This window comes from Camelus dromedarius, chromosome 9 (genome assembly GCF_036321535.1).
Source record: "Camelus dromedarius isolate mCamDro1 chromosome 9, mCamDro1.pat, whole genome shotgun sequence".
In the NCBI taxonomy this organism is placed as follows: Eukaryota; Metazoa; Chordata; class Mammalia; order Artiodactyla; family Camelidae; genus Camelus; species Camelus dromedarius.
In genome coordinates this window covers 44,627,063-44,652,172 of record NC_087444.1, presented here as the reverse complement: position 1 = coordinate 44,652,172, position 25,110 = coordinate 44,627,063, and the positions used below count along the sequence as shown (strand labels likewise).

The 25,110-nt window shown below is 51.7% G+C and overlaps 1 protein-coding gene across 5 annotated transcripts in view; it reads left to right on the top strand.

The window, feature by feature from the left end:
• Positions 1-21,095, top strand: part of SLC12A3 (solute carrier family 12 member 3) — a 33,832-nt gene extending 12,737 nt beyond the window's left edge. For 2 of the 5 annotated variants that reach the window (XM_010996088.3, XM_031458402.2), the window contains exons 14-26: positions 451-606; positions 1,295-1,394; positions 2,468-2,579; positions 2,917-3,057; positions 4,065-4,171; positions 5,795-5,877; positions 7,087-7,164; positions 7,817-7,918; positions 8,840-8,951; positions 11,305-11,391; positions 14,544-14,679; positions 16,059-16,126; positions 20,664-21,095. In XM_010996088.3, the coding sequence (XP_010994390.2) occupies positions 451-606; positions 1,295-1,394; positions 2,468-2,579; positions 2,917-3,057; positions 4,065-4,171; positions 5,795-5,877; positions 7,087-7,164; positions 7,817-7,918; positions 8,840-8,951; positions 11,305-11,391; positions 14,544-14,679; positions 16,059-16,126; positions 20,664-20,805 (1,424 nt within the window). In that variant the 3' untranslated portion in view covers positions 20,806-21,095. The other 3 variants (XM_031458404.2, XM_031458403.2, XM_031458405.2) reach the window with 2 other exon arrangements.
• The last annotated feature ends 4,015 nt before the right edge of the window (positions 21,096-25,110 follow it).

The following is a 25,110-nucleotide window of genomic DNA, read 5'->3' as shown; positions in this document are numbered from 1 at the left end:
GAGGAAGACTTTTTCTAATTAGCCCAAAATGCCATGGGCTTGTCCCCAGGCCTCCTTTTCCCTAGACCATGGGCCACGGTGCCTTGGAGTTGTGCCGTGGGGTGGCTCTGGCATGACCCGCATGTGTAGAGTCAGGCAGAATCATGTCCTTCCCGTCCATCTCACCCCCTCGGTCCCATGCAAGCCACAGAAGCCAGTGCTGCTGCTGAGGTCAGACGTCCTGCGGCCGTATTTGGCTGGAGCTGGACGCCTCCTCTGTGGTGCAGCCTGTTTACATGGCAGAATGCCAGCCAAGGCAGGTGTGTGGCCCTACTGGAGTCGGGGGCACAGGCTGGGACTCCAGCCCTGGGCACTAAGGGCCTTGTCACCCAGGCCCTGCCTGGCTGCACTGGCCCGGGAGGAAGCTCCAGAATGCTGAGCATATCCACTGACCTGTGCCCCCCCGCACAGGGTGGAGACCCTCATTCCGATACTACAGCAAGTGGGCAGCACTGTTTGGAGCGGTCATCTCCGTGGTCATCATGTTCCTTCTCACCTGGTGGGCGGCCCTCATTGCCATCGGCGTCGTCCTCTTCCTCCTGCTCTACGTGATTTACAAGAAGCCAGGTGTGCGGTCTCAGGCTGCTGAGGGGGTCAGGTGCCCCTTCTCTCCCTGAGGCTGTCAAGCTGTCCTGCCCATCAGCTCAGCTAGAGGGCCTGCACCGGGCTCTGTGCTCTCCAGGGCCCTGCTCTGACCCTCCAGCCTCATCCCTCCCGCAGGGTGAGGAGTCTGTGGGAATGTGCTCACTCAGAGCCCACACCTCCGCTTCTAGACCACCTTCCAGACACCCAGGACCCTGGAATTGCCTGCCCAGGTCCCTCCTCCTGAGTGTGGCCAGCCCGCTGGTATGCACACCAGACCAAGGGCTGCCTGACTGAAGAGCAGGCGGACAAAGCTTGGACACATGGGCAGGAGTGTCTCCATGCACGTAGGCAAGGATCCCAGGGGTGACAGCAGTCAGGAGGTGGGATGCAGAACTTCAGGAAAGCCTAGAATTCTAAACTTTGACCTGGCCTTCTAGATCATTGTGGAGGTCTGTTTGTCAAGGGAGGAGAATATTTTGTACAGTTCAATAACTCAATTTGTAACCTTTAAATGTGTCGCCATATTGTATGTGCAAAGGTTAGGAACAGATCTGTAGGCTGTCTATCTGATCCCATGGGTGCCTGGTTCCTAAAGAAGGCCAACATTCCCTCCTTTCTGTGTGTCTGGTTTCTCCCGAGACCTCTAATCTTGCACTCCCCCCACCCTCAGAGGTGAACTGGGGCTCCTCGGTACAGGCCGGCTCCTACAACCTGGCCCTGAGCTACTCAGTGGGTCTCAATGAGGTGGAGGACCACATCAAGAACTACCGGTGAGTTCAAGCAGCCTTGGGGCTGCCTGGGATGCAGGGCTGCCCTGACCCTGCTCTGGGAGCTCCAGTCCAAGACCTGTCACCTGACCAGCAGACCCCCTCTCAGAGAGGAAACAGGGGTGGAGGAGCACTGCCCAGCAGTCAGGAGACCAGGGTTGAGATTGCCTGTGGGGACCAAGCAAGTCTAGGAACCTCTCTGTACCTCGGTTTCCACAGGGGAATATGCTCTTCAAAATGCGAGGGGCAAAACAGTCATCTCTCGGTATCTGCGGGGGATTGGTTCCAGCTTCCCACCTTCCCACCCCTCCACCACCCCGCTTAAATACCAACATCCGCGGACGCCAAATTCTCTTGTATAAAAAGGCCTAGTACCTTGGTCTTTGGTATCCATGGTTCCACATCCAAAGATTCAACCAAGTGGAGGAAAATTGTGTGCCCAGGACCCCCTTCCCACTGGATCATAATGTTAATAATTGGCTGTTTCTATTTATGTTGCATCACTGTGCAAAGTGCCTTACATAGCCTCACCACAACCTTCTGAGGTATATGAAATTACTAACCCCATTTACAGATGAGAACACTGAGACACAGAGAAGTTAAGTAACTGGCCCCAGGTCACACAGCTGGTGAGTGGCCAATTTTGTCTGGCCCCAACTGAGTCTGGTATTGGCCCTTAACCACACCCCTCTCTGCCTCTCCACCCAGAGGCTGACTCACCCACCCAGGTGACACAGTGATCTCGTAAGCAGTCTTTATTCTTTTCACACCATGCTGGAGGCTGGCCAGAGCAGGACTACCAGTTGGAGCAGCAAGAGTGTGATTTGCCCAAGTGGAGCATTTGGTGGCCTGAGCAGGAAGGGTGAGGGACACCCAGTGTGGTGACCACCAAGAGAATTGGGAGGTCCCCAAAAGTCGCCCTGGAGTCACAGATGGGAAGATAAGGCCACAGGGTGGTTCACTTGTATAGAAAGGGAGTCCTGGGAGGTGGCAGAACTCCCAGGGTGCCTGTATTATGCATCCAGACTCCAGGCTCTGTCCTGATGGCTCATGCCCTTTTCCCTTCCCTTCCTCAGCCCTCAATGCCTGGTGCTCACGGGGCCCCCCAACTTCCGCCCAGCCCTGGTGGACTTTGTGGGTACCTTCACCCGAAACCTCAGCCTGATGATCTGTGGCCACGTGCTCATTGTGAGTGCCCCCTGCAGGTGGGGCGGGGCTGTGCTCCTGGAGGAGCCTCTCGTCCACTGAGGGTGGGAGGAGGAGCAGAGGAGTGGGGATGGGGATGGGGGTTCTCTCTCCTTCCCTGTCCCTATCACTGGCTTCTCCCCGCTGCCCTGCCTCTCATCTGCTCCATCCATCTTCCTCCCACCCCTTTCCTCCTCCTCTTCTTTCCCTCCCCTAATTCTGTAAAAGAAAACCAGCACCTCTGGGTGCTGCTGAGCCCAGGGGACAGCCTCCAGGGCAGGAGAGGGGCTACATCTCTGATGTCACTGCCCCTGATGTCACCTGCCCCCACGACCTGCAGGGACCCCACAAACAGAGGATGCCTGAGCTCCAGCTCATCGCCAACGGGCATACCAGGTGGCTGAACAAGAGGAAGATCAAGGCCTTCTACTCCGACGTCATTGCCGAGGACCTCCGCAGTGGTGTCCAGATTCTCATGCAGGTTGGCCTGGGGCTTCCCCCCAGGACTTATTACTTGGTGCAATAATCTGGAAGGTAGGATGCCCTGAAGGGCTAGTTGAAGCCCCTTTGGCTACAACTGGAGTCCCATCTTTCGTGCCTCTCCAGAGGTGCTGATTCAGGGCACTTTCTCCAAGTGCCCAGGACCAAGGGAAACTGACTTGGAGGCGTGTGGGAACTGAATGACATATCTCTTTTTTATTGTTGTTTTTTTAAGATATAATTTACAGACAGCAAAGTGAAATAGTGTATAATTTGATAAATGTTTACATAACCGCTACTCAGATCAAGTTCTAGAACATTCCACTGGACAACTCATTTTACTGCTAGATTTCCCCAACTGTAAAATGGGATACATGGGGAAATAACAGTTGTTAATTCTGAGTCAACATAAGGAAATCCTTCTCAACAGTTTTCAGTATTTCTCAAAATTAAAAAGAAAAAGTGTATGAGGTCTTCTTTTTGGAGTATAAAAGTATTTTGGGTGTAGATCGAGGTAATGGTTGTACAACATTGTAAATGTATTAAATGCCACTGAATTATACACTTTAACATGGTTAACTTTGTTATGTAAATTTCACATCAAAAATTTAGAAAAAGATTTTAAACATTAAAGAAAAGTGAAATAGAAAAGATGTATGGATTAGATGACCCAAGAATACTCCAAACTTGACATCCAAATTCAAGTCCCTTGTTACAAGAAATAATGTACCAGAGAAGCAGGAGCTGGGATGATCCCAGGACTGGGATGCGAGAGTCCAGCCATTGGCCCCGGTGTGGAGAGGCCACAGGGGATAACTTGCTGGAGCCTCACCTTTTTTGTGGGTGTATCCAGGTAGACGGGACCCTGAACTGGGGGATGTATTTCCTGAGCCCCCAGCACATGTGGAGAGGCCAGGTGGGGCTGAGTCAGAGCCCTACCTTAGTCACAGAACAGACCCCCTGTGGGCACACAGCCTGACCCTTCACCTCACCCCCACCCCCTGGCAGGCCGCAGGTATAGGGAGAATGAAGCCCAACATCCTGGTGGTCGGATTCAAGAAGAACTGGCAGTCAGCTCACCCGGCCACAGTGGAAGACTACATCGGCATTCTGCAGTGAGTGAGGGCGTGAGGGAGGCAGGGCCTGGGGTCTCCCTATTTGGGCCTTTGGAGTTTTCCAGTCCTTGGGAAGTAAAGAGGAAGCAATACTATAAGACGCTGAGTCCACTGGCCCAAAGCTGAGGAAGAGACAGACAGACTAAGGGTTCCCCACTCCGACCTATGAGTCATAGACACCAAGATGGGCAGGGAGCAAGCAGGTAACAGTGAAGTGGGCCAAGTGGGACATTAGAGAGCAGTGGGGGATTGTGGTGAACTAAAGAGAACAGCCGTTACTTGGCTCCAGCCAGTTGTGCCCAGGCAGAAATGTGGCACAGTGTTGCCAGATATTCCAGTTTTTCAGGGAAATTGAAATTGTGAGTTTTTAGGTGAAAACTGAGCCAGAATTGAAACCAGGCCTCCAAGGAAGTGACATGCTTAGGGAATAGGACTGAGAGATAAACTACCTGAGGATTTCAGGGTTAACTCCAAACCCTTTCTCCTTCAGCTCTTGCTGGGCAAGTTCCAGAGAATGCCTGCCTGAGTTGTTTTTCTGAGTTGATGTAGTAGAGAGAGGCAGTGTGCAAGAGCATTTAAAGAACATGAGGCTGTGCTGGCGACCTGGGACTTGCTTCCTGGTCTGCTGTGAATCAGCTGTATGACTCTGAGCAGTGCACCTCAGCTGCCTCCAGCAAAATTACAACAGGAGGTGGTGGATACCTGCCCTCCAGGACCCTCCAGCTTCAACTTTCCAAAACTCCAAATTGCTGGTGCCAGAGATGTGTAATTAATGAGTCCAGAGAGGGCAATGCTTAGCCTATTAGATCAAGCCCTAATGGTGAGCTCTTTTGTCAACCAGGCAGTAAAGAGTCTTCTAGACATTCCACAGAGGTAACCTATCACTGCCTTCATGAGCGAGGACGTTCCTTTGTGCGTTCCTGTCCTCAGAGTTTCCAGTCTCAGCTATTTAATTCTAATCCCAGCCAACCAGTTCCTTAATGTGTGATCACGGGCAAGTTACTCCTTAAAACTCGGGTTTTGCTTCTGTCCAGTGGGGATAATAATTCCCATCCCTACTTCTGTTGGCAGAGCTGTGAGGATTATCCAAATGTGTCAGGGGGACAGGGCCTGACTCCAAGTCTGGCCCGACCCGGTTTCCCCCGAGTACAGGGGAAATCTACACTCCACCTTCTTAACACCCCTGTCAAAATCAGAACAGGATCCCAGGAAGTTCTAGAACCCATTTTTTTAAAGTCGTGGACGGAAGAGAGGGGGAAATTAGTAAGGAATAAAAGGTCACAGACTCTTAGAAAGTCAGCTTTTGATGGTCCTGTAGAATTTATCAGGTTTCTAAATGGAGAAACTGAGGTCCAGAAAGGGGATGGGACCAATTCAGTGTCACGCTTCTAGCTGGGGGCAGAACCGGGACTAGGATCCTTAGTGCCACAGACTGTAGAGCTAGAGAGGTCTTGGGGGACCCTCCAGTTCTGCCTGCACATTAGACAGATGGGGAGACTGAGGTCCAGAGGGGAGGAAGGCTGTGGTGGGAGGCAGGGCCAACTCTAGACATCTGGCCCCCCTAGGGCTGGGGGCTCGGGGCTGGGCCTGGGAGGAGGCTGACCCCACCTCCTCTCTTCCCAGTGATGCTTTTGATTTCAACTATGGTGTGTGTGTCATGAGGATGCGTGAGGGGCTTAACATCTCCAAGGTGATGCAGGCGCACAGTGAGTACACAGCCCACCTTCTTGGCACCCCTGTCAAAATCAGAACAGGATCCCAGCAAGTTCTAGAACCCAGTTCTTTTTTAAGTTGTGGATGAAAGAGAGGGGGAAATTAGTAAGGAATAAAAGGTCACAGACTCCCAGAAAGTCAGCTTTTTATGATCCTGTAGAACTCATCAGATTTCTAAAGGGAGAAACTGAGGTCCAGAAAGGGAACGTGACCTGTTGAAGCCGAGTCCGCTTCTAGCTGAGAGCCAACCGGGACTAGAACTCAGAGTTCCCCAAATCACGAGTACTTTTGTAACCAGGTGGGATAAAGACAGACAGGAAAAAGGAAAAGAGGGGCAAGACAGGGCCACATTAAGACACCAGAGGAGTAGTTCCTCAGAGCGATCTGAGAGGCTGTCATCCCAGCTCGAGTCCTTCAGCTGAATAAAACGTAACTCTCAAAAAAAAAAAAAAAAAAAGACACCGGAGTATGAAAACACACACAGAAGAACCTTGAAAACTGGGCATTTTGGTCTCCAAGACCATGTTTGGGGCACTGAGTAGGGATGTGTTTTACGTGTCTGAATTAGTAATTTTCAGAGGTGCAAAAGAAATAACATATTTGAAGACAAACAGGGGGCTTGTGCAGAGGGAGCGGAGAGCTATGGACCCTGCAGGCAAGCCTCAGTCTTGTTCATCTGGGTCATGGAGGGCCAAGGGCATACCTGGCACCCAGCAGCAGTTCAACAAACATTTATGCAACCAGAGTTCACACAGCAGCAACCACACTCCTGACAGAGGCTGTTCTAGGTGCTGTGGGTGCAGCAGGGAACAAAACAGTCTGTCCATGGGGAGCTGACATTCTGGGGGGAAACGCGTGGACCCAAGAGTCATTTCAGGCAGTGACAGCTGAGGTATCCTGAGGAAGCCAACACGGCATGTGGGCAGGAGGGCTTCTCTGAGGAGGGGGCTGACTGCTAGAAGGGGAGGGCTGGGGAAAGAGTGCTCCCAGCTCAGGGACCACCCACCACCCCACCCACCACCGGGGGAGGAGGGTGGCCTGTCTGAGCAGCAGAGGAAGCTGGTGGGGTGGAGCATGAAGATAGGCAGGGGCCAGACCAGTGGAAGCGGAGGAGTCAGGATTTTTCTCCCTAGGGTAAGGGAGGCCCCCAGGAAGAGCCCCAGGCAGGAGAGCCAGGGAACAAAGCCCGCCCTCTTTTGCAGTTAACCCTGTATTTGACCCAGCGGAGGACGGCAAGGAAGCCAGCACCGGCAGGGCCAGGTCATCTGTCTCTGGCACATGTCAGTCCCACCCCACTTGGAGGCTCAGGGTGCTCTCAACGTGGGGGGCAGCTAGTGGTGGGCTACAGGAAACTCGGTCAAAGGCAGGAGGTTTTTGCTTGTGACAGTGGTGCCTGAGCCCCTTGGGATTAGGTAACAGGGAGCGGGGTGGGGGGAGGGGCAGCATAAAGATTGCCAGCCTTGCTGGAGAATTCAGTGTCCAGGCATCATAGGACCCTACCCAGTGGGTGCTGGGGCCCAAGTCCCACCCTCTCCAAGGCCCTTCTGGCCATACTCAAAAGAGGGGGCGGGGGGGCAGCAATGCTCTGGGAGTGCAGGAGCTGGGTGCATTTGTGAGGAGCACAGAGGAGTTTTTAAAAGAATGGCCCTCACCCCCCAGTGCCAACCAGAATCCCAGGAGAGAGAAGCTGGGAGCAGGGGAGCGGCGCCTGTCATCACTGCATGTCCTGGGAGTCTCAGCATTAGGAGGGCCTGTTGGTGGTGCTCCGGGCCAGTCCCTCAGTGCACACCCACAGCAGGGTGCTTCTAGCCACTGTTTGCACAGCCCAGGTGACAGCCCACCACCTCCCAGGGCAGCTCATTCTGTTTTCAGATAGACTCAGGCTTTTAAATGTGCTCTGCTCCGATGTGACCTGCCCCTCTGCTCCTGCAGTGGATCCCGAGGCCCTGGTGTGGGAGGAGCAGGCCAGCACCATCTTCCAATCAGAGCAGGGCAAGAAGACCATTGACATCTACTGGCTGTTCGATGATGGAGGTCAGCCAGGGCCACTGGCTCCCCCACCCTCCCAACCCCCCACCCCACCCCACCCCAACCTCCCACCCCCACCCCCGGCCAGCTTCCCTCCATGACCCTGCTCTCTGGTTGCCCTTCCTGACCACTCTTAGCAAGGCCTCCAGTGGGACCTCAGAGCCCAGCAAAGGGGAATAGGGGACCCCGGGCCCATCACTGGGCTCAAGGGAGCCTGGCTGTACCCCTGCTTTTCAACTATAAAATGGAGGGCTTTTTAGGAGCATCTGAGGTCAACATGAGATGGAACCTTCACACTGGAAAGGCTTTCAGGGTCACAGGCACAGGACGTAAATGAGAGATGGGCTGGTACACAGGAAAGCTGGAGGACATTCACCTCCTCAAGAAAAACACCTCTCCCAGTTTTTTAAAAAAACTTATGACTCTCAACCTTATCATTCCCACCTGGATAGGGTCCTAGACTGAAAATGTTCTGCTCCAGTGGGATATAGCCTATTAATAGAGATAATATAGATTGAGCACTTACTATATGCTTGACCTTAAGTGTTTATATGGGTTAACCTAATGCAATCCCGAGGTAGGAACTGTTATTAATCCCCTTTACAAGTAAGGAAACTGAGGCACAGAGTGGTGAAGTCATTTTTGGGTTGCACAGTGAGCAGTGACAGCAATCTAGATTTCCATGTGAAGTCCCCCAGTCATTAAATACCAGATCACTTATTTAAAAGCATCATGCAGGTCAAATAAACCCCAGGCTACAGAGCCCCTATGTCACTCTGGTTTAGTCTGGCACACTCATTATAGAGGTGGGTAAACTGAGGTCCAGAGAGGGGAAGGCATTTGCTAGTGGCAGAGTGGAGCGGGAACCCAGAGAGGGCTGTATCCTGAAAGCATTTTTCTCTTGACTCCTGGGACCCTCCTTGCCAGGCCTCACCCTCCTCATCCCGTATCTCCTCGGTCGCAAGAAGAGATGGAGCAAATGCAAGATCCGCGTGTTCGTGGGAGGCCAGATCAACAGGATGGACCAGGAGAGAAAGGCGTAAGTGGGAGCTCAAAGGCTGGTCACATGGGACTAGCGCCATCCCAGCATTTCCCCAGTGTGCCCACCTGCCCCCACGCTCCCCTCCACTGCCCTAGGGCTCACCTCTCTCAGGTCACAGCAGTGGTGAGGGAGCTCTGGGCCAGAACAGGTTTCTCTCCTTTTCAGAAGTTGTTCTGGTGCCCGGTCCCCCTTGAATAAGATGCACGTGCACTCGTCCCAGTCATGACAGGGAGGGCTGTTAAAGCTCAAAACCACACATCTCAAGGAGAGAAACCTATGTGAAATGAAGGCTAGAGAAGGGCCTTCCTTCTCAGAAATGACGTAGAGCTTAGAAACCTTCAGGGCAATGTCCCCCCAAGTTTGGGGTGCTGTCCCTGGTGAGACCAGAGGTGGCTTTAGTGACCAGGAGTGACTTTTAACTCCAATTCGGTGGCTGATTCTCTGCTTGGGAACTTATGCTCATCTCACTGCCTAAACAAGAGAGGGCAGGCCTGGCATCCGACCAGAATTTAGTGACATTGGTTTACTGACTTTTTTTTTTTAATGGAGTTTTGAACCCAGGGTCTCATGCATGCTAACCATGGGCTCTACCACAGATCTATACCCGCCACCCCCACTACCGATTTGGCTTTATTGGTCACATCTTTCTGGCAAGAGATGCTGGTTTTCTGTTTAAACTGTGATAAGACAGTTCCTTTCAAGATGTATCTAAGTAAGAATGTGTGCTGATTTAAGCTGAGAAGGAAGTAAATAGTAAGGCAGTTACATGGGTGTGGAAGTGGCCAGAGTCGGGCAGGTGGCACATGTGTGCCTAGACTTGGGCCACCTGCTGCTTCAGAGCAAGGTCAAGTGAGGTCGAAGGTTGTAGGATGGAGGACCACTGGAGGGTGCAGATGGGCTGGGAAGGATGGGGTGGGTAGCTTACCATAATTAATTAATCATGCAATTAATTAGCTGGAGAGAAAACCCTGCTCACCCTTTAGTGCCCACCATGACACCACAGTGACAGGACCCTGTGGCCTTTGCCACCCTAGTCCTAGGCCAGAGCCACATTCCAATGGCCCCTTTTGAGTCAACCCCTGCGTGATTTAAGGGTGACCAACAATCCCATCTCATTGTCCTTAGCCCCGCTGAAGGGCCCTTTTCAGCAATGCTGGCAGCGTTGCCTGGGGAACGCAGCATCTGCTTCTCCAGGCTCTCCAAACAGTAAACACATGTGAAGGCTGCTGTGCCCTCTCAGCTTCCTGTTTCAGCTCTGATTGAAAGCTGGGCCCAGCAGATTTAGTTTAGTTCAAGGCCACGGCACTGCAGGGTCACGGGATGCCTTTCAAGCAAAGGTTGTGAAATCTCCTCAGCCTCCCAGCTGACTCTTGGCTGGGCCACATCCTCTGCCTTCCTCGTGACCCTAGGCCAGGCCTGCACTGCCTCCTGCCCAGGCCCTGCTCAGGCTTGCCACCCCCATGCTGCATACCAAGACATCTGCCCACAGCTCTGCTTTCCTAATTCCACTCCCAAGTTCAGGGATCAGCAATGGCTTGATGGCTGGGCCCCAGCCTGGTCCTTCAGGCTTGTCTCCTCCAGCTCACTCCCCACCAACTAGTCCTGGGGCATCATTAAAGCCGTGTCCTTCCCAGGGATTCTGATGCAATGGGTGGGCCAGGACTGAGGCAAGTATATTGTTTAGAAGGCTCCTTGGGTTATTTGAATGTGGACACCCATGTCCACCCTCTTTGGCCTGTCATAGTCTTACACACCATTCACCATCCAGCCAGATTGCCACCTCCACTGTGAAGCCTTCCCTGACTGCCGCAAACCACAGTTGGCGTCTCCTCCCTGTGGATGCACATTTTGGGCTGTCTGGCTTGCTGCTCCTGATTATGTACTTAGTTCATGTGTGTTGTCTGTTTCCTCAGCCACCCTGAGGAATTTCCTGTAGTTCCCCTCCCATCCCTTAGACCCTTACTTCTCAAAGTGTGGCCCGTGAACCTGCAGCCTCACATCACCTGGGAACTTGTTAGAAATGCAGAATCCTGGGACCCAGCCCAGGCCAGCTGAATCAGAATCTGCTTTGTAACAAAGTCCCCAGCAGGTATGCAGATATTAAAATGCGAGTTGCGCTAGTCCAGAGATGGCCACCAGACACTTAGAACAATTCTTTTCCCATGTCACTTGTCATCATCTGACCTACTCTATCAATATTCATTTATTGTCTATTCCCCTCCCAGGTTAGAATTTAAACTCCTCGAGGGCAGGGTTTGTTTTGCTCGCTGCTGTCTCCTCCGCAGATGTTCAATAAAGATTAATTGAATGAATAAATACATTAAAAAAAAAAAACCCCTCCATCTTCCAGAATCATTTCTCTGCTGAGCAAGTTCCGGCTGGGATTCCACGAAGTTCACGTCCTTCCTGACATCAACCAGAAGCCGCGGGCTGAGCAGTGAGTTTTCTGTATTGGGGGTTGTGCCCTGCAGACCCCTCTGCTGGTCGGCCCTTCCTCTCTGAAGAGTCAACGGCAAGAGCCCTGTCCTGCCCACTCCCACCTAAGCATGGAAAGAAAGTGGAAGAGTTTGCAGCTGTTAATTTTTGCTTGTGTTTCGTCCCTCACCCCACCTGCTGGTCCTTTGCATATCAGAGCTCTGGTCTTTGCCGGAAACACACCTGGGCTGGAGGTGATGAATGTTGACATTCATGCTTTGCACAGACCGAGTGTTTCTGAGGCTCAACTGGTGCAGATCGTGGCTGTTCTGCCTCTTGAGCAGAGGCCGGTGTTTCATCTGCCAGGAACCCCCACCCAGCCCACAGAGCTGGGGGCTGAGGGAGTCTCTGGCTTTATGCTTCACAAGCCCTGACTGCTTCCTCCTCAGGAAAGGCTGATTTTACCTATGTTGATTTTCTAAATTTCCTCCAAACCTGGAGTGCTTTCATAAAGCAGTGGTTCTCAAGCATCAGCATCAACACAGCTTGGGATCCTATTCCCACGATCCTGATTCAGTAGGTCTAGGGTAAGACCTGAGAACCTGCATTGACAACAAGCTCTCCAGTGCTGGTCCGGGCACCCTATTCTGAGAACCACTGTCTTAGAGGCAATCCATGTAACGTCCTTAACACAGCACCCAGCCCAGAGTCAACGGTCAGTAAATGCCGGGTTTGTGGCTTCTGCCTGTTGCTGGCTTCTGAGCTCTCCCTGCATCTTGACCTTTCCTTGAAGTCCTAACTCTGCTGCAAACTGCCTTCTTCCTTCTTGAGGCATTGCCTAATTTAAGTGCCTGAAAAAGGGACTGTGACTGGCTCAGCTCCTCCGGTCATGCCAGACCAAGTTAAAGGTCACTGGAAGGCCTGTTTCTTGGCTACCTTTGATCTAGTTGGCCGTGGCCAGCAGTGGCAGAATCATACACCCTGAAATACATGGCTCAGGGGCAGCTCATTTTGCAGGGGCCAGGACAGAGGCACATCCCCTCCACAGGGCTGAGCGGTGCCAGAGCAAACAGAAAAGACAGTGCAAAGGCCCTGAGGCAGAAGCATGGCAGCTGCAGCCCTTGATGTTATACTAACACACTGGCGCTCGGAGGGAGGAAGATGTTGAATGGTCTGGGCAACCACTCCCCCTGCCTGTCCATGCAATGGCAAGTGAGCAGACTTGAAGCAAACCCCTGTGTGAATTTGTCACAGGGCTCATTTGTGGGGCTAGAAGGTGTGATTTACTTTCCTAGTGATTCAATTTCGTATTCTTAAAAGAAGACATTTACAATAAGATTGCTATATGTAGATCTGTCTACATGAGGTTTTCCAGGACTCTGTCTTCTCAGTAAAGCAAGGTCCTTCTTGACCTCTTTAGCCCTGACTTCTCCCTCATATCTCCCATTACCTGGAGAGCGAAGGAGATCAAACAGAAAGGAGTTATTTCATAGTGATGGAGATACTGACTCCTACTGTTTACTCGGGGCTGTGCTTGGAGCATCAGGGGCAGACATTGCAGCCCTGCCCTGCAGGGTTTATCCCTGCTTAAATGCAGGTGAGAGCATGTTAGGAGCCATCAAATGCTGTAGAGATGGACCAGAATGCAAAAGAGAACAGGGTCGTCTCTGTTGGTGGAGGAGCAGAACCTTGAGAAAGGCCATGAACAGAGATGGGGGAAGACCTTCCAAGAGAGAGGGCAGCACGAGCCAACATGCGGACCCCATCCCACTCTTCTTACCTTTAAACCCCTCCTTAGCCCCCACATCTGCCTCCACTCCTGGACCACTTCTCTCCTCCCTTGCACAGCCAACCTTCTCTAAGTGATGCTGTACTCTCTGTGGCCTCCCCAGCCCTCGTCCTCCAGCTCAATCCAGTCCAGCTCCCCGCTTACTGCTCCACTGAAATCACTCTTACTGCTCCACTGAAATCACTCTTACTGCTCCACTGAAATCACTCTTACCAGCGTCGGCCGTGACCCCTGCACCAAATCTGCAGAGCCCACTTCTGTCCTTATCTTTCTCTGCCTCTCAGCTCCATTGGACACAGTGATCCTTCTTGAAACGGTTCTTCTTTTGGCTTCCAAGACACTGCCCTCTCCTGGTTTCCTCCTACCTCAGTGGTCCTTCTTTGTTTCCTTCACTGGCTCTTCCTCCTTTACCTGACTTATACCTATTCACCTGCTTGGGATTCAGCCCTGGATCCTCTGCTCTTTACTCTGTCCTCAAGTGAGCTCATCTGTCCACATGGCTTCAGATGGCTTCATCTGAATGCTGACCAGTCCAAATTTCTATCTTTACTAATGTAAGTCAGATCACACAGAAACCCCTCCAACAGGTTCCTGTCTTGCTCAGGGCATATCACAAAGGCCTACCTGTCTGTCCTCGCCTCCTCCACTCTCCCCTGCACCCTCCTTTCTCTGCCTGCATAGGCTCCTTTGCTGCTCCTCAACAATCCAAACGTTCTTCTGCCTCAGGGCCTTTGCACCTTCAGTTTTGTTTGCTCTAGCACTCACTGCCTTGTGCATAGCTGGCTTTGGAAGGATGGGCTTCCTTTGGGTCCAAGGAGGCCTTCCCTGCCCGTTATTCACCATTCCAGTACTTAGTTTGTGTCTTCATAATACTTTCTTTTTTATGTATTTATTTACTCATTCATTTATTTTTTTTACAGTCTAGTCTAGATTCTTCCTTTATTTTGGGGGGTGGGAGGTAATTAGGTTTCTTTTGTTTGCTTACTTATTTATTTATTTAATGGCGGCACTGGGGATTGAACCCAGGACCATTTGTTGTCCAGCAGACTGTGAACTCTGTGAGGATGGGGGACGTCTTCTGGTTTGTACACTGTTGTGTAGCACAGAGCCTGGCACAGGATTGTGCTCAGTAAATACCTGGGGGACGGCCAGGTGGGTGGAGGTAGATCCCAAGTTGGTTGCTGTGGACAACCTGTGAAGTTTTGTTGAAAGTCAGACTCAACTGTCAGTGCCACATTCAACATGGAAGCTGCGCTGATGTAAACAGCAGCATCAGAAAGGGTTTCAGCCTGAAATATATCCCTGTGGCTCCCACTTCCATCTTCCCCGAGGACCTGGTTCTCCTGGAAGTGCCATGTGGTCTCACCCGCTCTCTCTGTCTCCAGCATCAAGCGGTTTGAGGACATGATTGCGCCCTTCCGCCTGAATGATGGCTTCAAGGATGAGGCCACTGTCACCGAGATGAGGCAGGACTGCCCCTGGAAGATCTCAGATGAGGAGATTAACAAGAATCGAATCAAGGTGCGGGAGAGAAAAGGGCCTTGCTGGGTTGGGGTATGGGTCAAGGTGGTCCCCTGGGTCAAGGCCTGGGCCCCATCTATCCTGAGCTTCCTTAACCCCCTCCCCTTGACCCTAAATTCTACTCGCCCCACCCCCACCCCAAGCCTCTGATGTATCCTCAAGCCATAGATGCTCGCGCTGACGAGTGACCCAGTGGTTGATCTCCGAGCCATCCTTGGTTTGGGAGCCTGGTCCCCCTGCCCACTTTGAGTCACCCCCGGCCATGGCGGTGGACTGCCTGGAGTCCTTCTCCCTCTCCTCCTCTGTTCCTCCATGCCTGCAGGAAGGGATTCATAAGGCAAGTGGTGAAGGTCAAGGTAGAGTTTGTCCCGTGGGCCAACAAAGCTGGCTGACCTTCTCCCTTCTCCCCTTAGCTGTAGACCCTACCCCCTTCCCAGATGGCATCTTTAGGACCCTAAGGAGGGCTAACGGAGAGTGGGGGCTGCCATGGCCATTTTAAGGTGGGGCCTGGGGACCTGTGTGCTCCGGGTCAGTGGTTCTCCCCTGGGCAGCAGTGTAGCCCCTCAGAGGACATTTGGCAACTTCTGGAGACATTTTTGGTTGTCACCACTGAGGGGTGGGATTGCTGTCACTTAGCGAGTTGAGGCTCGTCTTGCTGCTAAACATCCTACACCTCACAGGCCAGTTCCCACAATGAAGATTTATTCCACCCAAAATGTTGACAGTGTGTGCTCAGGACTCTCTAATCTAGGTGATCTCACTTCCCGTCAGTTTTCCTTTCTCTCAGATGGAGTATTCATCCACCTTCAGACCCTGAATGTCAATCATTTCTGAACAAATTAGTTCATCTCCTTGGAAAATGCTGAGTAAAGTGTCGTGTCCACGGCTCTTGCCTACTGTGTTGAGGGAGGTGGAGTGATCCACCTTATCAAGTGCCTTCCCCTCTGCTTGATGCTTTTGCATAGATTATCTCACTCCGGCCACCCCAAGTTCCCCCAGGAGAGGTATCATTGTACCCATTTCACAGATGAGGACAGTGGAGCTCAGGGAGCGAGATGCCTACTCAGTTTCTCTCTGCTGGGAACTCTCAGGGCGGAGATTGGAACCCAGCTCCCCTGACACCCCAGGAGGTGCCCCCTCCCCACACCATCCCGCCGGTCACAGTGATAAGGTCCAGAGGGAAACACCCAGGGGAGGCTTCTCCAGGGGGTGAGCTTGGCACTTAGTGATCTTATCAGAGGTGGGAGAGTCTGTAGTCATTTAGGGGGATCTATCCACACACCCAACACACCAATTTGAGATGTTCAAAGAGGCCCTTGGGCTTGGTGGGGACTGCTCTGAGGATGTGGGCAGTGACCACGTGGCTTTTCCTCGCCCAGTCCCTTCGGCAGGTGAGGCTGAACGAGATTCTGCTGGATTACTCCCGAGACGCCGGTCTGGTCATCATGTAAGTAGTGCCCTGTGGGAGGAGAAGCCTGTCGATGAGGCCAAGGGTGTCAGCTCTGAGGCCCCGAGCTTTTCTCTGTGAGAATGAAGGGCCCAAAGCTTCCATAAGCGCAGCCCAGGTGGCGTCTCAGCACGTGGTCGGGGCTGTGTCTGCCCCTCTCCTGCATGCCAGCTGGCAGGGATCTAGGGCCCCCTGTGTCCCAGGCCTCACGGACGCCCCTCACCGCTGCTTTTCCCTTATCTGCTGCTTTTTCCTGCCAAACTTGGCTTGGCAAAGGGAACTGAGCTCATTCCAGAAGAAAATCAATTCCTAGTTGTTTGGGAATCACCAGCCCTCTTTGGCCATCAGCCATCCCCATTGATGTTGGTGCCAGGTCTGGGCAGTGGAAGCAGAGGCCCGCCCCGCCCCGGCTGTTCCAGGCTCTGTGCCTGTCAGACCCTCGGGCTTCCGTTGCTGCCGCCTGTGTCTGGTTAGGAGCTGCCACTGGTGGGTATTGGCCGAGGCTGAGTAAGTGGAAGATGAGGCGAAAACTGACAGTGGCACAGAGTCTCACGGTGGCCCTGCTCTCTCTGAGGCCAGGAGACAGAACACGGTCAGCCAGGCCACCTGAGAGGCCTGGTTCAGAGGGAACGTGGGGGCTTTTGCCACGAGGAGTAACTGACATTTCCTGGAGCAAGTCACCTGCGGATTCCGCAGGACAGCCGGTGGCTGAGAAGCCGGTGGAACCTGTTTGTATCCTGAAACCGGGATGGAGCATAGTGAAAATGTGGGGCCCCTTGTTCAAAAATGATTAGGAATGTCAAGATGGGAAAGAAAAGAAAAGGAAAAAAAAAAGAATGTCAAGATAGTGACAGCAGAGCGTTAAACCCAACCAGGGCCCCTTCTCAGTGTGGGGCTGAGCGCGCAGGTGGTATGGCAACAGAACGAAGCTGGCTCTGCCTGAATGCATGCTTCCTGGGAGTTTTACGGAGATGATTTTTTGTGTGCAAAGAAAGTGTGTCATGTTTCCTTTGATGTGGGGACTGTGATATAAGAAAAGCAGGTTTATCTCTAAGCCTCTGGCCAGTATCTTGCAGAGAATGTTCCTGGGGCCAGGTTAGCTTGGGTGCGGACTGGGTTGGGGCAAGATGGATGGCTCCCGACTTTCCCTGGGTGTGGCACCTGGTGTGTTCTAGCTGGGGCAGGGGGTGGGAGTGCCACTTCTGTTCAGAGAAACAGGTTTGCATTTTGTCTCTGCCATTAGCCCACTGTGTGACCTTTGCCAGGTAACCCTCCTTCTCTGAGCCTTGGTTTCCCTGATTACAGAGAAGAGTTAAACTAAATTATTTCCAAGATTCTCCATCACTCTAACATGCTATGATTCTAAATTTATTTGCCACTAAAATGAGTCTCTCAAGCCACAAGATGAGGAATTTCATCCTGGGAGGTGACCACCTGCTGGCACCTCTCCCACTCCCCCAACCCCTGGACCTCATAGGGGAAACCAATGCCCCACCCACCAGCCTTTGTGGAGTTCTCTGATACAAATAATCTGGAGTCCGGTCACCTTAGAGGAGACGCCTGTGCACAGCGTCCCATCTGGTGGCGGCAGCTACAGCTGGTGCCCAAAGGGGCCCAGCTGTCCAGCCAGCTCCACTGGGAAGGCAGAGCAGCTGCATCTTTGCATTGCTGATCTTCAGCCCTGAGGCTAGCCAAAGTTCAGTCAGAGGGTCACCTTCATCAGAACCCCCAGGGGACTGTGGAAAATGTCAAATTCCTCAGTTCCTTCCAAATCAGGGTCTGGGGTGAGGCTCAAGAACCTGCATTCCCCAGAAATTCGATGGAAGAAAAAATTTTCCCAACCTTGGTTAAATGACAAAAATCACGTTTCAGCATTTGGGGGAGCATACTTGGAGCATTTTCTAAAGCAGGTTTGAGGCCAACTGGCTTGTTTGCCATCTGCTAATCAGCAGTTTATCTGATAAGTGACCCATGTTTGAGCCCAGCTTAAACTACACAGCTGATAAACCAGCCTTGTAACCAGCCCAGCAACCTTTGACCACACTAACAACCAATTTGTGGCCTAACATTTGGGTCTATAAACCTTTTTTCTATAAAGACTCCCTCCTTAAAGCCAAACAGTCATCATCAAAATAATGATAATCAACACTGCATTTTATTGATTGACACTCAAGGCATTGGGCCCTATTAATTTTCAAAACTTTATGAAGTGGTTCTGTTTTACCCCCATCCCCACCCATACACACACACTTTGGAGATGAGGAAACAGGCTCCAGGAAGTTCGGCAACCTGCCAGGATCTCACAGCTGCTAGTGGGGACTGAGTTTTGAAGCCTGAGATGCCAGCTCTGAAGCACAGTTATCTTTCTACATCTAGGTTAGATCCAAGGCTGCCCTTTTTTTGTGTGGCTAAGAGATGCAATTCCAAACAAAAAGCTCCTTTGTTCTGGAGCAGCTTTATTTCTGAAGATTAGTAGCTTGAAGCACACACATCCTGTGAGCAGGAATAGAGAGTGTCATTGACTGGTGTTGGGGGAGTGACAGGGAGTCTGTTTTTGGACAGTTGGACGGGCTCGTTCAGGGAGGGAACTTCACGCTGGGGCTTGAAAGGCCACAGCAGTAGCCATGGGTGTCCCTTGCCTCTGATAACACAGCTGCCAGTCCCCTCGTGGCCTTTGAAGTTTCTGAATTCAGTCCCTGAATATGATGTAGTAATTCCCAGAGGGCGTTGTCAGCCTTTGGTGTAACTGTTACATCAGGTAAGTTTGGTTTCAATATTCCTACTTCCTTTTTCCCTGGAAAGGCACCAGACAAACACAAACACAGCCCAACCAAGGTGACGCTAGCTTAATGGAATGTCCTTGTTCCTACCAGCCTCCCCAAATCTTGTGGACCTTGCTTTTGAAGGGCAGACAGTGGTTGTTTCAAGTGAAGCTTTGAGGATGGAATTTTAAATAAGAGACAGCTGTTTATGGATGACCTTGAGTCACCTTCTCAGCAGAGGTTGGGGGTGCAGTGAGCAGGGGCCACTGGGGTAGAAAGATCCCGGGACCTCAGGTCAAGTCCTAGCTCTGCCACTCACTGACTTGGTCATCCCGTGCTGGTAAATAGTAACAGGTGATGATGGTACTGCCGACGAAATGTAGCGCTTGCTCTGTACTGGGCATCGTGCGGACCCTTCGTGGGTCTTTAGGGCTCAAAGGCATCTATGAGGGAGGTATGTGTGTTCTCACCTTGGGGAAAAGGAAACCGAGATTCAGGGGCAGGGAGCCATTTGTCAAAGCCACACAGCTGAAGAGGTGGCCAAGCCGCGACTCCTACAGCTTCTCTGACACCAGAGCCGGGCTCTGAAGCCCAGCATCACAAAGCATCTTCCTTTCTGCCCAATGCCCTCAGCTTTTCCCCAGGGGTGGGGACGTTGATGGCCAGATGAAATAATACCTGTGGATGTACTTGGGAAAACAAAGCGCAGTCCCACATAAGGTGCTGGTGCCCCAGCTTCATGTAATGACAGCTGGTTCTGTGCGATGGGCCTACCTTCTCCAAGAGCCAAGAATTGGGCAGCTGCGGTCATCACTGCACATCTTGGGAGTCTCAAGATGGTGGAAAAGTCACTTCCCGATCACTTCCCAAAATAGCCATGAAAATGTGGCTGAACAGCATTCCCAGGACAGGTTGTTATTTGCACAGCATTGCAGTCTGGACAAGAGGCCCTCCCCAGGCGACAGAGGAGTCCTGCCCCTGGGGCCTTACAAACAGGGCCAGGGGCAGGACCAGGACATAGCTGAAATGCGTGAACACACCAGGTTGTGGCTCAGGCAGGTGTGTGGCTGGAGGAGGCAAGGCTGGCATGATCCGAGTGGCCTGATGGGATGATATGACCTCGTTGTGTCAGACTGTGTTCTAGGCACGGGGACAGGGTGGTAAATAAGACAGACCCAGTCTATGCGTGAGTGAATATACATTCCAGTGGGAGAGACAGACCACAAACAAATAAATGAAAAGAGGATTTGAGAGGGTGAAGTGCTACGAAGACAGTGAAACAGGGTGATGTGATAGAAATGGGAAGATGGGATTGAAGAGGGTGATCAGAGAAGGAGGTGCACTGGAGCCAAGACTGGAGGGATTGAAGGAGCCAATCAGGTGAAGAGCTGGGGGCACTGCCTTCTGGGTGGGAAGGACATCACATGCCAAGTCCCTGGGGCAGGAGCAAGCTTGCCCTTTTTTTCAAGAGTGGAAAGGAAGCCCCTGTGGCTGTAGGAGTGTAAGGGTGCCAGGAGGTGAGTTGTGGAGGCTGGTGGGGACCAGATCATGGGGGCCTTACAGGTCATGGCTTTGTTCAGAAATGATTTGTGGCTGAAGGTACATTTTAAGTCATGCTTTTAAGGAGGCAGCTGGTCATTCTTAGGGTGGCTGGGAAGGAGGAGGTCTGAAGGGCTCAGTAAAGGAGATGCTGTTCAGAAAGCACACCATGAGCTGGGCTGTGTGGGGAAGGCCCCTTGGTAATTTCCCATCTGCGGCTTCCTCCTGCCCCACAGCACCTTGCCCGTTGGGAGGAAGGGGGAGTGCCCGAGCTCGCTCTACATGGCCTGGCTGGAGACGCTGTCCCAGGACCTCAGACCCCCAGTCGTCCTGATCCGAGGAAACCAAGAAAACGTGCTCACCTTTTACTGCCAGTAACTCTAGGCTTGGCCACATCTTCCCAAAGCCAGATGCATGGGGCGTCCACCTGTCCACAGGGACGGGGCGTGTGTCCTGTTGCGCTTTAAGCCGTAACATCTGATGAACTGACTGAAGAAGCTGGTTGATTTCCAAACTTCGGCTGGACCCCACTGCCATGGGACACGTCCTCTGGGCTTTGCTTTTATGGGCTGGAGAAGTTGCAGATGGAGTTGTCTAGAAAACCCCCTGGTTTTACATGTTCCTTTTACATTTTCTTTTGCTCTTGATTACAACACATTAAGATTTCAGTCTTTGATTTGTGTACAAATTTGAGTCAGAGTGCTGGTGAATCTTGGCAGTTTCTGCCGACCTTTCCTGAGAGCACCCCCAACCACGTCTCCCCCTCTAAGGTCAGGAGAATGGGTGCCCCACCTGCAGCCCTTACAGGAGGAACACAGGGCTCGTTGAGCATCCATAATAATGCAAATTTCTTTAACCACCTCTCACTTCCTTCAGTTTCAATAACATGTCTTCAGTGTTTTGGTTGGTTCTTTAGTAGACCAGGGACTTTTAAACTTTGGGGGGCTGCAACCCACAGTAAAATCTATTCTACTCTGAGACTTGGAATGAACACAGTGAAACTAAAGTGTCACAGAACAATCGTCATTCCTACTATGAACGACGCACTCTGGTGTTTTCTATTCTGGTTCTTTTTCTCCTTTTAATGTTGGTTGCAATTCACTAAAATGAGTTTGGGACCCACTAATGGGTGGTGAACCACTACATGAAAAACATGGCTTAGACTTTCTTCTGTGCCCTGTGTTTTTCTACACAACAGGGGGCCCATCTAATTTGTGGAAAGGCCATGTTGGGCATCACTGCCATTTCCCCAGCTCATCCCGCAGGGAAGGAAAGGGAACTTACAAAACACCTTAAGGAGGGGTTTAGATGGCAGGTGTGTCAAGAAAGAACTTCAAAGAAGGGTGTTAAATTCCAGGCTTGGATGGGGATGGAGGATGGAGGTCTGGTTAAGGATGCAGGTTTGGTGGGTCAGGGATGGGAAAGCAGAGAGATGGGTGTACAGACGGCAAGATTGGGCAAAGAATCAGGAAGGTCCAAACTCACCCTAGGGCTGGGTGGAAGGATAGGGGAGGAGGAACCACCAGTAAGAGATGGAAATGGAGCAAATGGCAGAGGGGGCTGCAGTAGAGGGATGTAAGATGGGGGTCAGAGGTGAGAGAACCTGGGGGAGGTGAACCTTGCTCAAGTAAGGGTATTCAGGTTACTATGGATGGAACCCCCCCCCCCCCAGAGTGTTTGCACAAACCACCTGGGATGTGGGAGCAGAATGTGCATTAAGAGATGTCCAAAGCCAGTGGGCGTGGCTCTCTGAAAGGGCATTTCAGCCTTAGATGAACCCAAGCAGTAGAAAGGTGAGTTGGGGATTCAACTGGCTGGGCCTTCTTCCATTAGCACTGGGGTGGCCAAGGAATGAGGCATCGCTGGGTCTGGTTGGCCCCCTCCAAGCGCACTGAAGCACCCACTTAGTCATAAAGGCAAAAGGCTCTTTCTTGGGGTTGGGATTCAAAGGACTTCAGCATTCGTTCCAGGCCCTGGGCTCCCAGGCTGTTATAAGCCCCACTATTTTGTTACCATGTCAGATCTTGCTGAGAAAGACCAAGTGCCTGACTGAGCTCCTGAAGGTTGGAGAGGGGGGCTGCCTCTGAGCCGATCACTGGACCTGGATCAACCCCAACTCCAGATAAGGAAAAGCCTCTATCAGGGAATGCTTGCCTTTCTAAAACTATATGGAAAACCATTTCCTGGAGAATGGGTGCTCACTCTTCTGACCTCAGGGAAACACTAAGCCAAGAACAGAGAATGCTTTGGCTTCAGGAATTTAAACAATTTTTTTCACTATGTTGGAAACCAAATTTTGAACAATGATAATAGCTTTGTCTAAAAAAAAAAAAAAAAAGCCTTGAGTTAACAGAGAGGTCAAAAGCAATGCAGTGAATTAAAAATACATTTACTCAGTCAACAGAATTTATTGTTTTGGAACACACTGTTTCTCAACTCTGCTGAGTGTTTTGAAAAAAATTAACTATTGTTTTTGCAACCCTGGATTGAACTTTTCTCTGAGCTTCCACTGGTTCTGTAGGTCATACTGCCTGATTCCACACAGATGTTTATAGGAGCCACTTAGTTTCCCTTGCATGTGTTTGTAGACTCAAAGGGAACCCATTTTCTTCAGTCGTTTTTGAAAGTCTCCCAGGATTTTCAATCTGGCCTTGAACCAAGAGGTGGAGAGGGTGAGTGGAAAGAGCTGCAGTGTGGCCACCAAGGGACCTGGATTTGAGTTTGTCTCTCCCCCCAAAATTGGCTTGTGAGCCCGGATATGCCCCTTAACTCCTCTGAGCCTCAGTCTGTGACATGAAAGAACTGGACCAGAACGGGTATCACCAGCCAGCTGGCCTGCTGATGACTGTGGTCCAGCCCACATGTGGTGGGTCAAAGCTGTGGAAGCTGGGGGAGTGGATTGGAGAACACATGTTCCTGTCACCACCCCCCACCCTGGGCCCAGCACTTCCTGCTGCCCTACTGTGTGCACGGGGCCTCTGAAGGCCCTCTAAGTCATCGCTGGGCCTACTGGACACTGGGAAGGTAAGAGATTTCGGTCCTCAGTGTGTGCATCTCTCTCTGCCTTTGGATGATAGAATGTTCCTTGTTAATGAGGAGTCCACCCTTGCATTGTGCACGGAAAACCACAGAGAGGTGGGTCATCAGGGCTGGGGCCCAACCCCAACCAGCAGCCACACCAGCCACCGCAGAAGGGACGTGTCACTTATCTCCCCCAGGATCCACTGCCCAGATAGCCCTAATTTTCCCCTTGACATTTCAGCCTCCAGATTTCATATCCTCTTTCAGTTCCTGCCCAGACTTGTCATGGCTTTGAAGTAAGTACAGTAGCGCCCATTTTCCACCAAATAGGCCCTCTGGGCCCCACCTGCCAGGCGGAGAGCAGTGGGTCTCATGGGAGCATGGAGAGCCCCGTTTGGACTGAATTTCCTCTTACACACCTGCCTGGCCTCTCTTGTGTGGCTGGGAGGGAGAGGTGGGTTTCACAGGCATGAGACCTACTGGAATGTTCCAGAAGAACCAGCTGGCTGAGAGGCCCCCAAGCACATGCAAAGCAGCCAGGTTTCGCTTGTAGCTGTGTATAGCCCAGGATATCAGAAAAACAGCAACAAAAAAAGGCTGCCCACTTCAAAAGTGTTCACAGAAACAGGGCCCAGGAAAACCCAGTCACCAGCTTCACTGGTAATTCCCCACTTGAAGTGAGGGTTAACCTTATGACCGAAAGCACACGTAGAACATGAACACCCCTTCCTGAACAGAAGCCACAACACATCCAGTCTCTAAAAATACCACATGGCAGAGCGTTAAGTAGAACCACCCAGCCAGGAGGCCAAACTGCAGAATGTCATATGGATGAAAGACAGTGGCGAGAAAGGACAAGTGTTTTTCATTCCAGCGCATAGGAGAGTCACAGCACGAAACACTCCAAGGATGCAAACAGGAGCAAACACTAACGGATTTAAGAAAATGATAGAGAAAATGATATTTGAAATATAGGTTTGGAGGATTGGTAGGATTCTACAGACAGACACGAGGGCTGAGGTTGGGAGAAGGTGTCCCAGGTGGCAGGATGGCTTGAGCAAGGACCAGAGTAAGGACAGCTTACTAGGTGTGTTTGGAGAACAAGAAATAAACCAGTTTTCCTGGTGTCTGAGGATTACGAATGGGGGAAGAATAAGACTGAGGAAGTCATAATGTGCAAGACCCCACCTGTGAGGCTGAGGAGCTCATAACTGACTCAGAAGCACTGGGGAGCCACTGAAGGTGAAGGGGCAATCTGAGCCTTAGGAAGCTTAGCCAGACAGGAGATGGAGGAGGCTGGAGGAGAAAAGGCAGGGCACCCAGAGAGGAGGCAGTGCAAGTTTGCAAAGCCAATCAGCAAGTCTCAAGGCTCTAAGCGTGGCACAGGGCATGGCAAAGAGGAGGAAGAAATAGTATCTTCCAGAAGTGCGAATTGTCTGGATGTATGTGTGTATAGAAACAGCGCCCCAGAAGTTGAGCCTGGGCAGCTGTAAGAATAAGCAAGCCATACAAAATGGAGAGCAAGGTAACGGGCTTTCTGCTGGAGGAAAAGAGCGAGTAGGTGGGTTTGGTTTTGGACACTTTAACTATGACGACATCCCAGTGGTCAGAATCCAGGTCCTGGAGCTCAGGAAGGGCTCAGGCGGCCACCGTTAGCCTGAT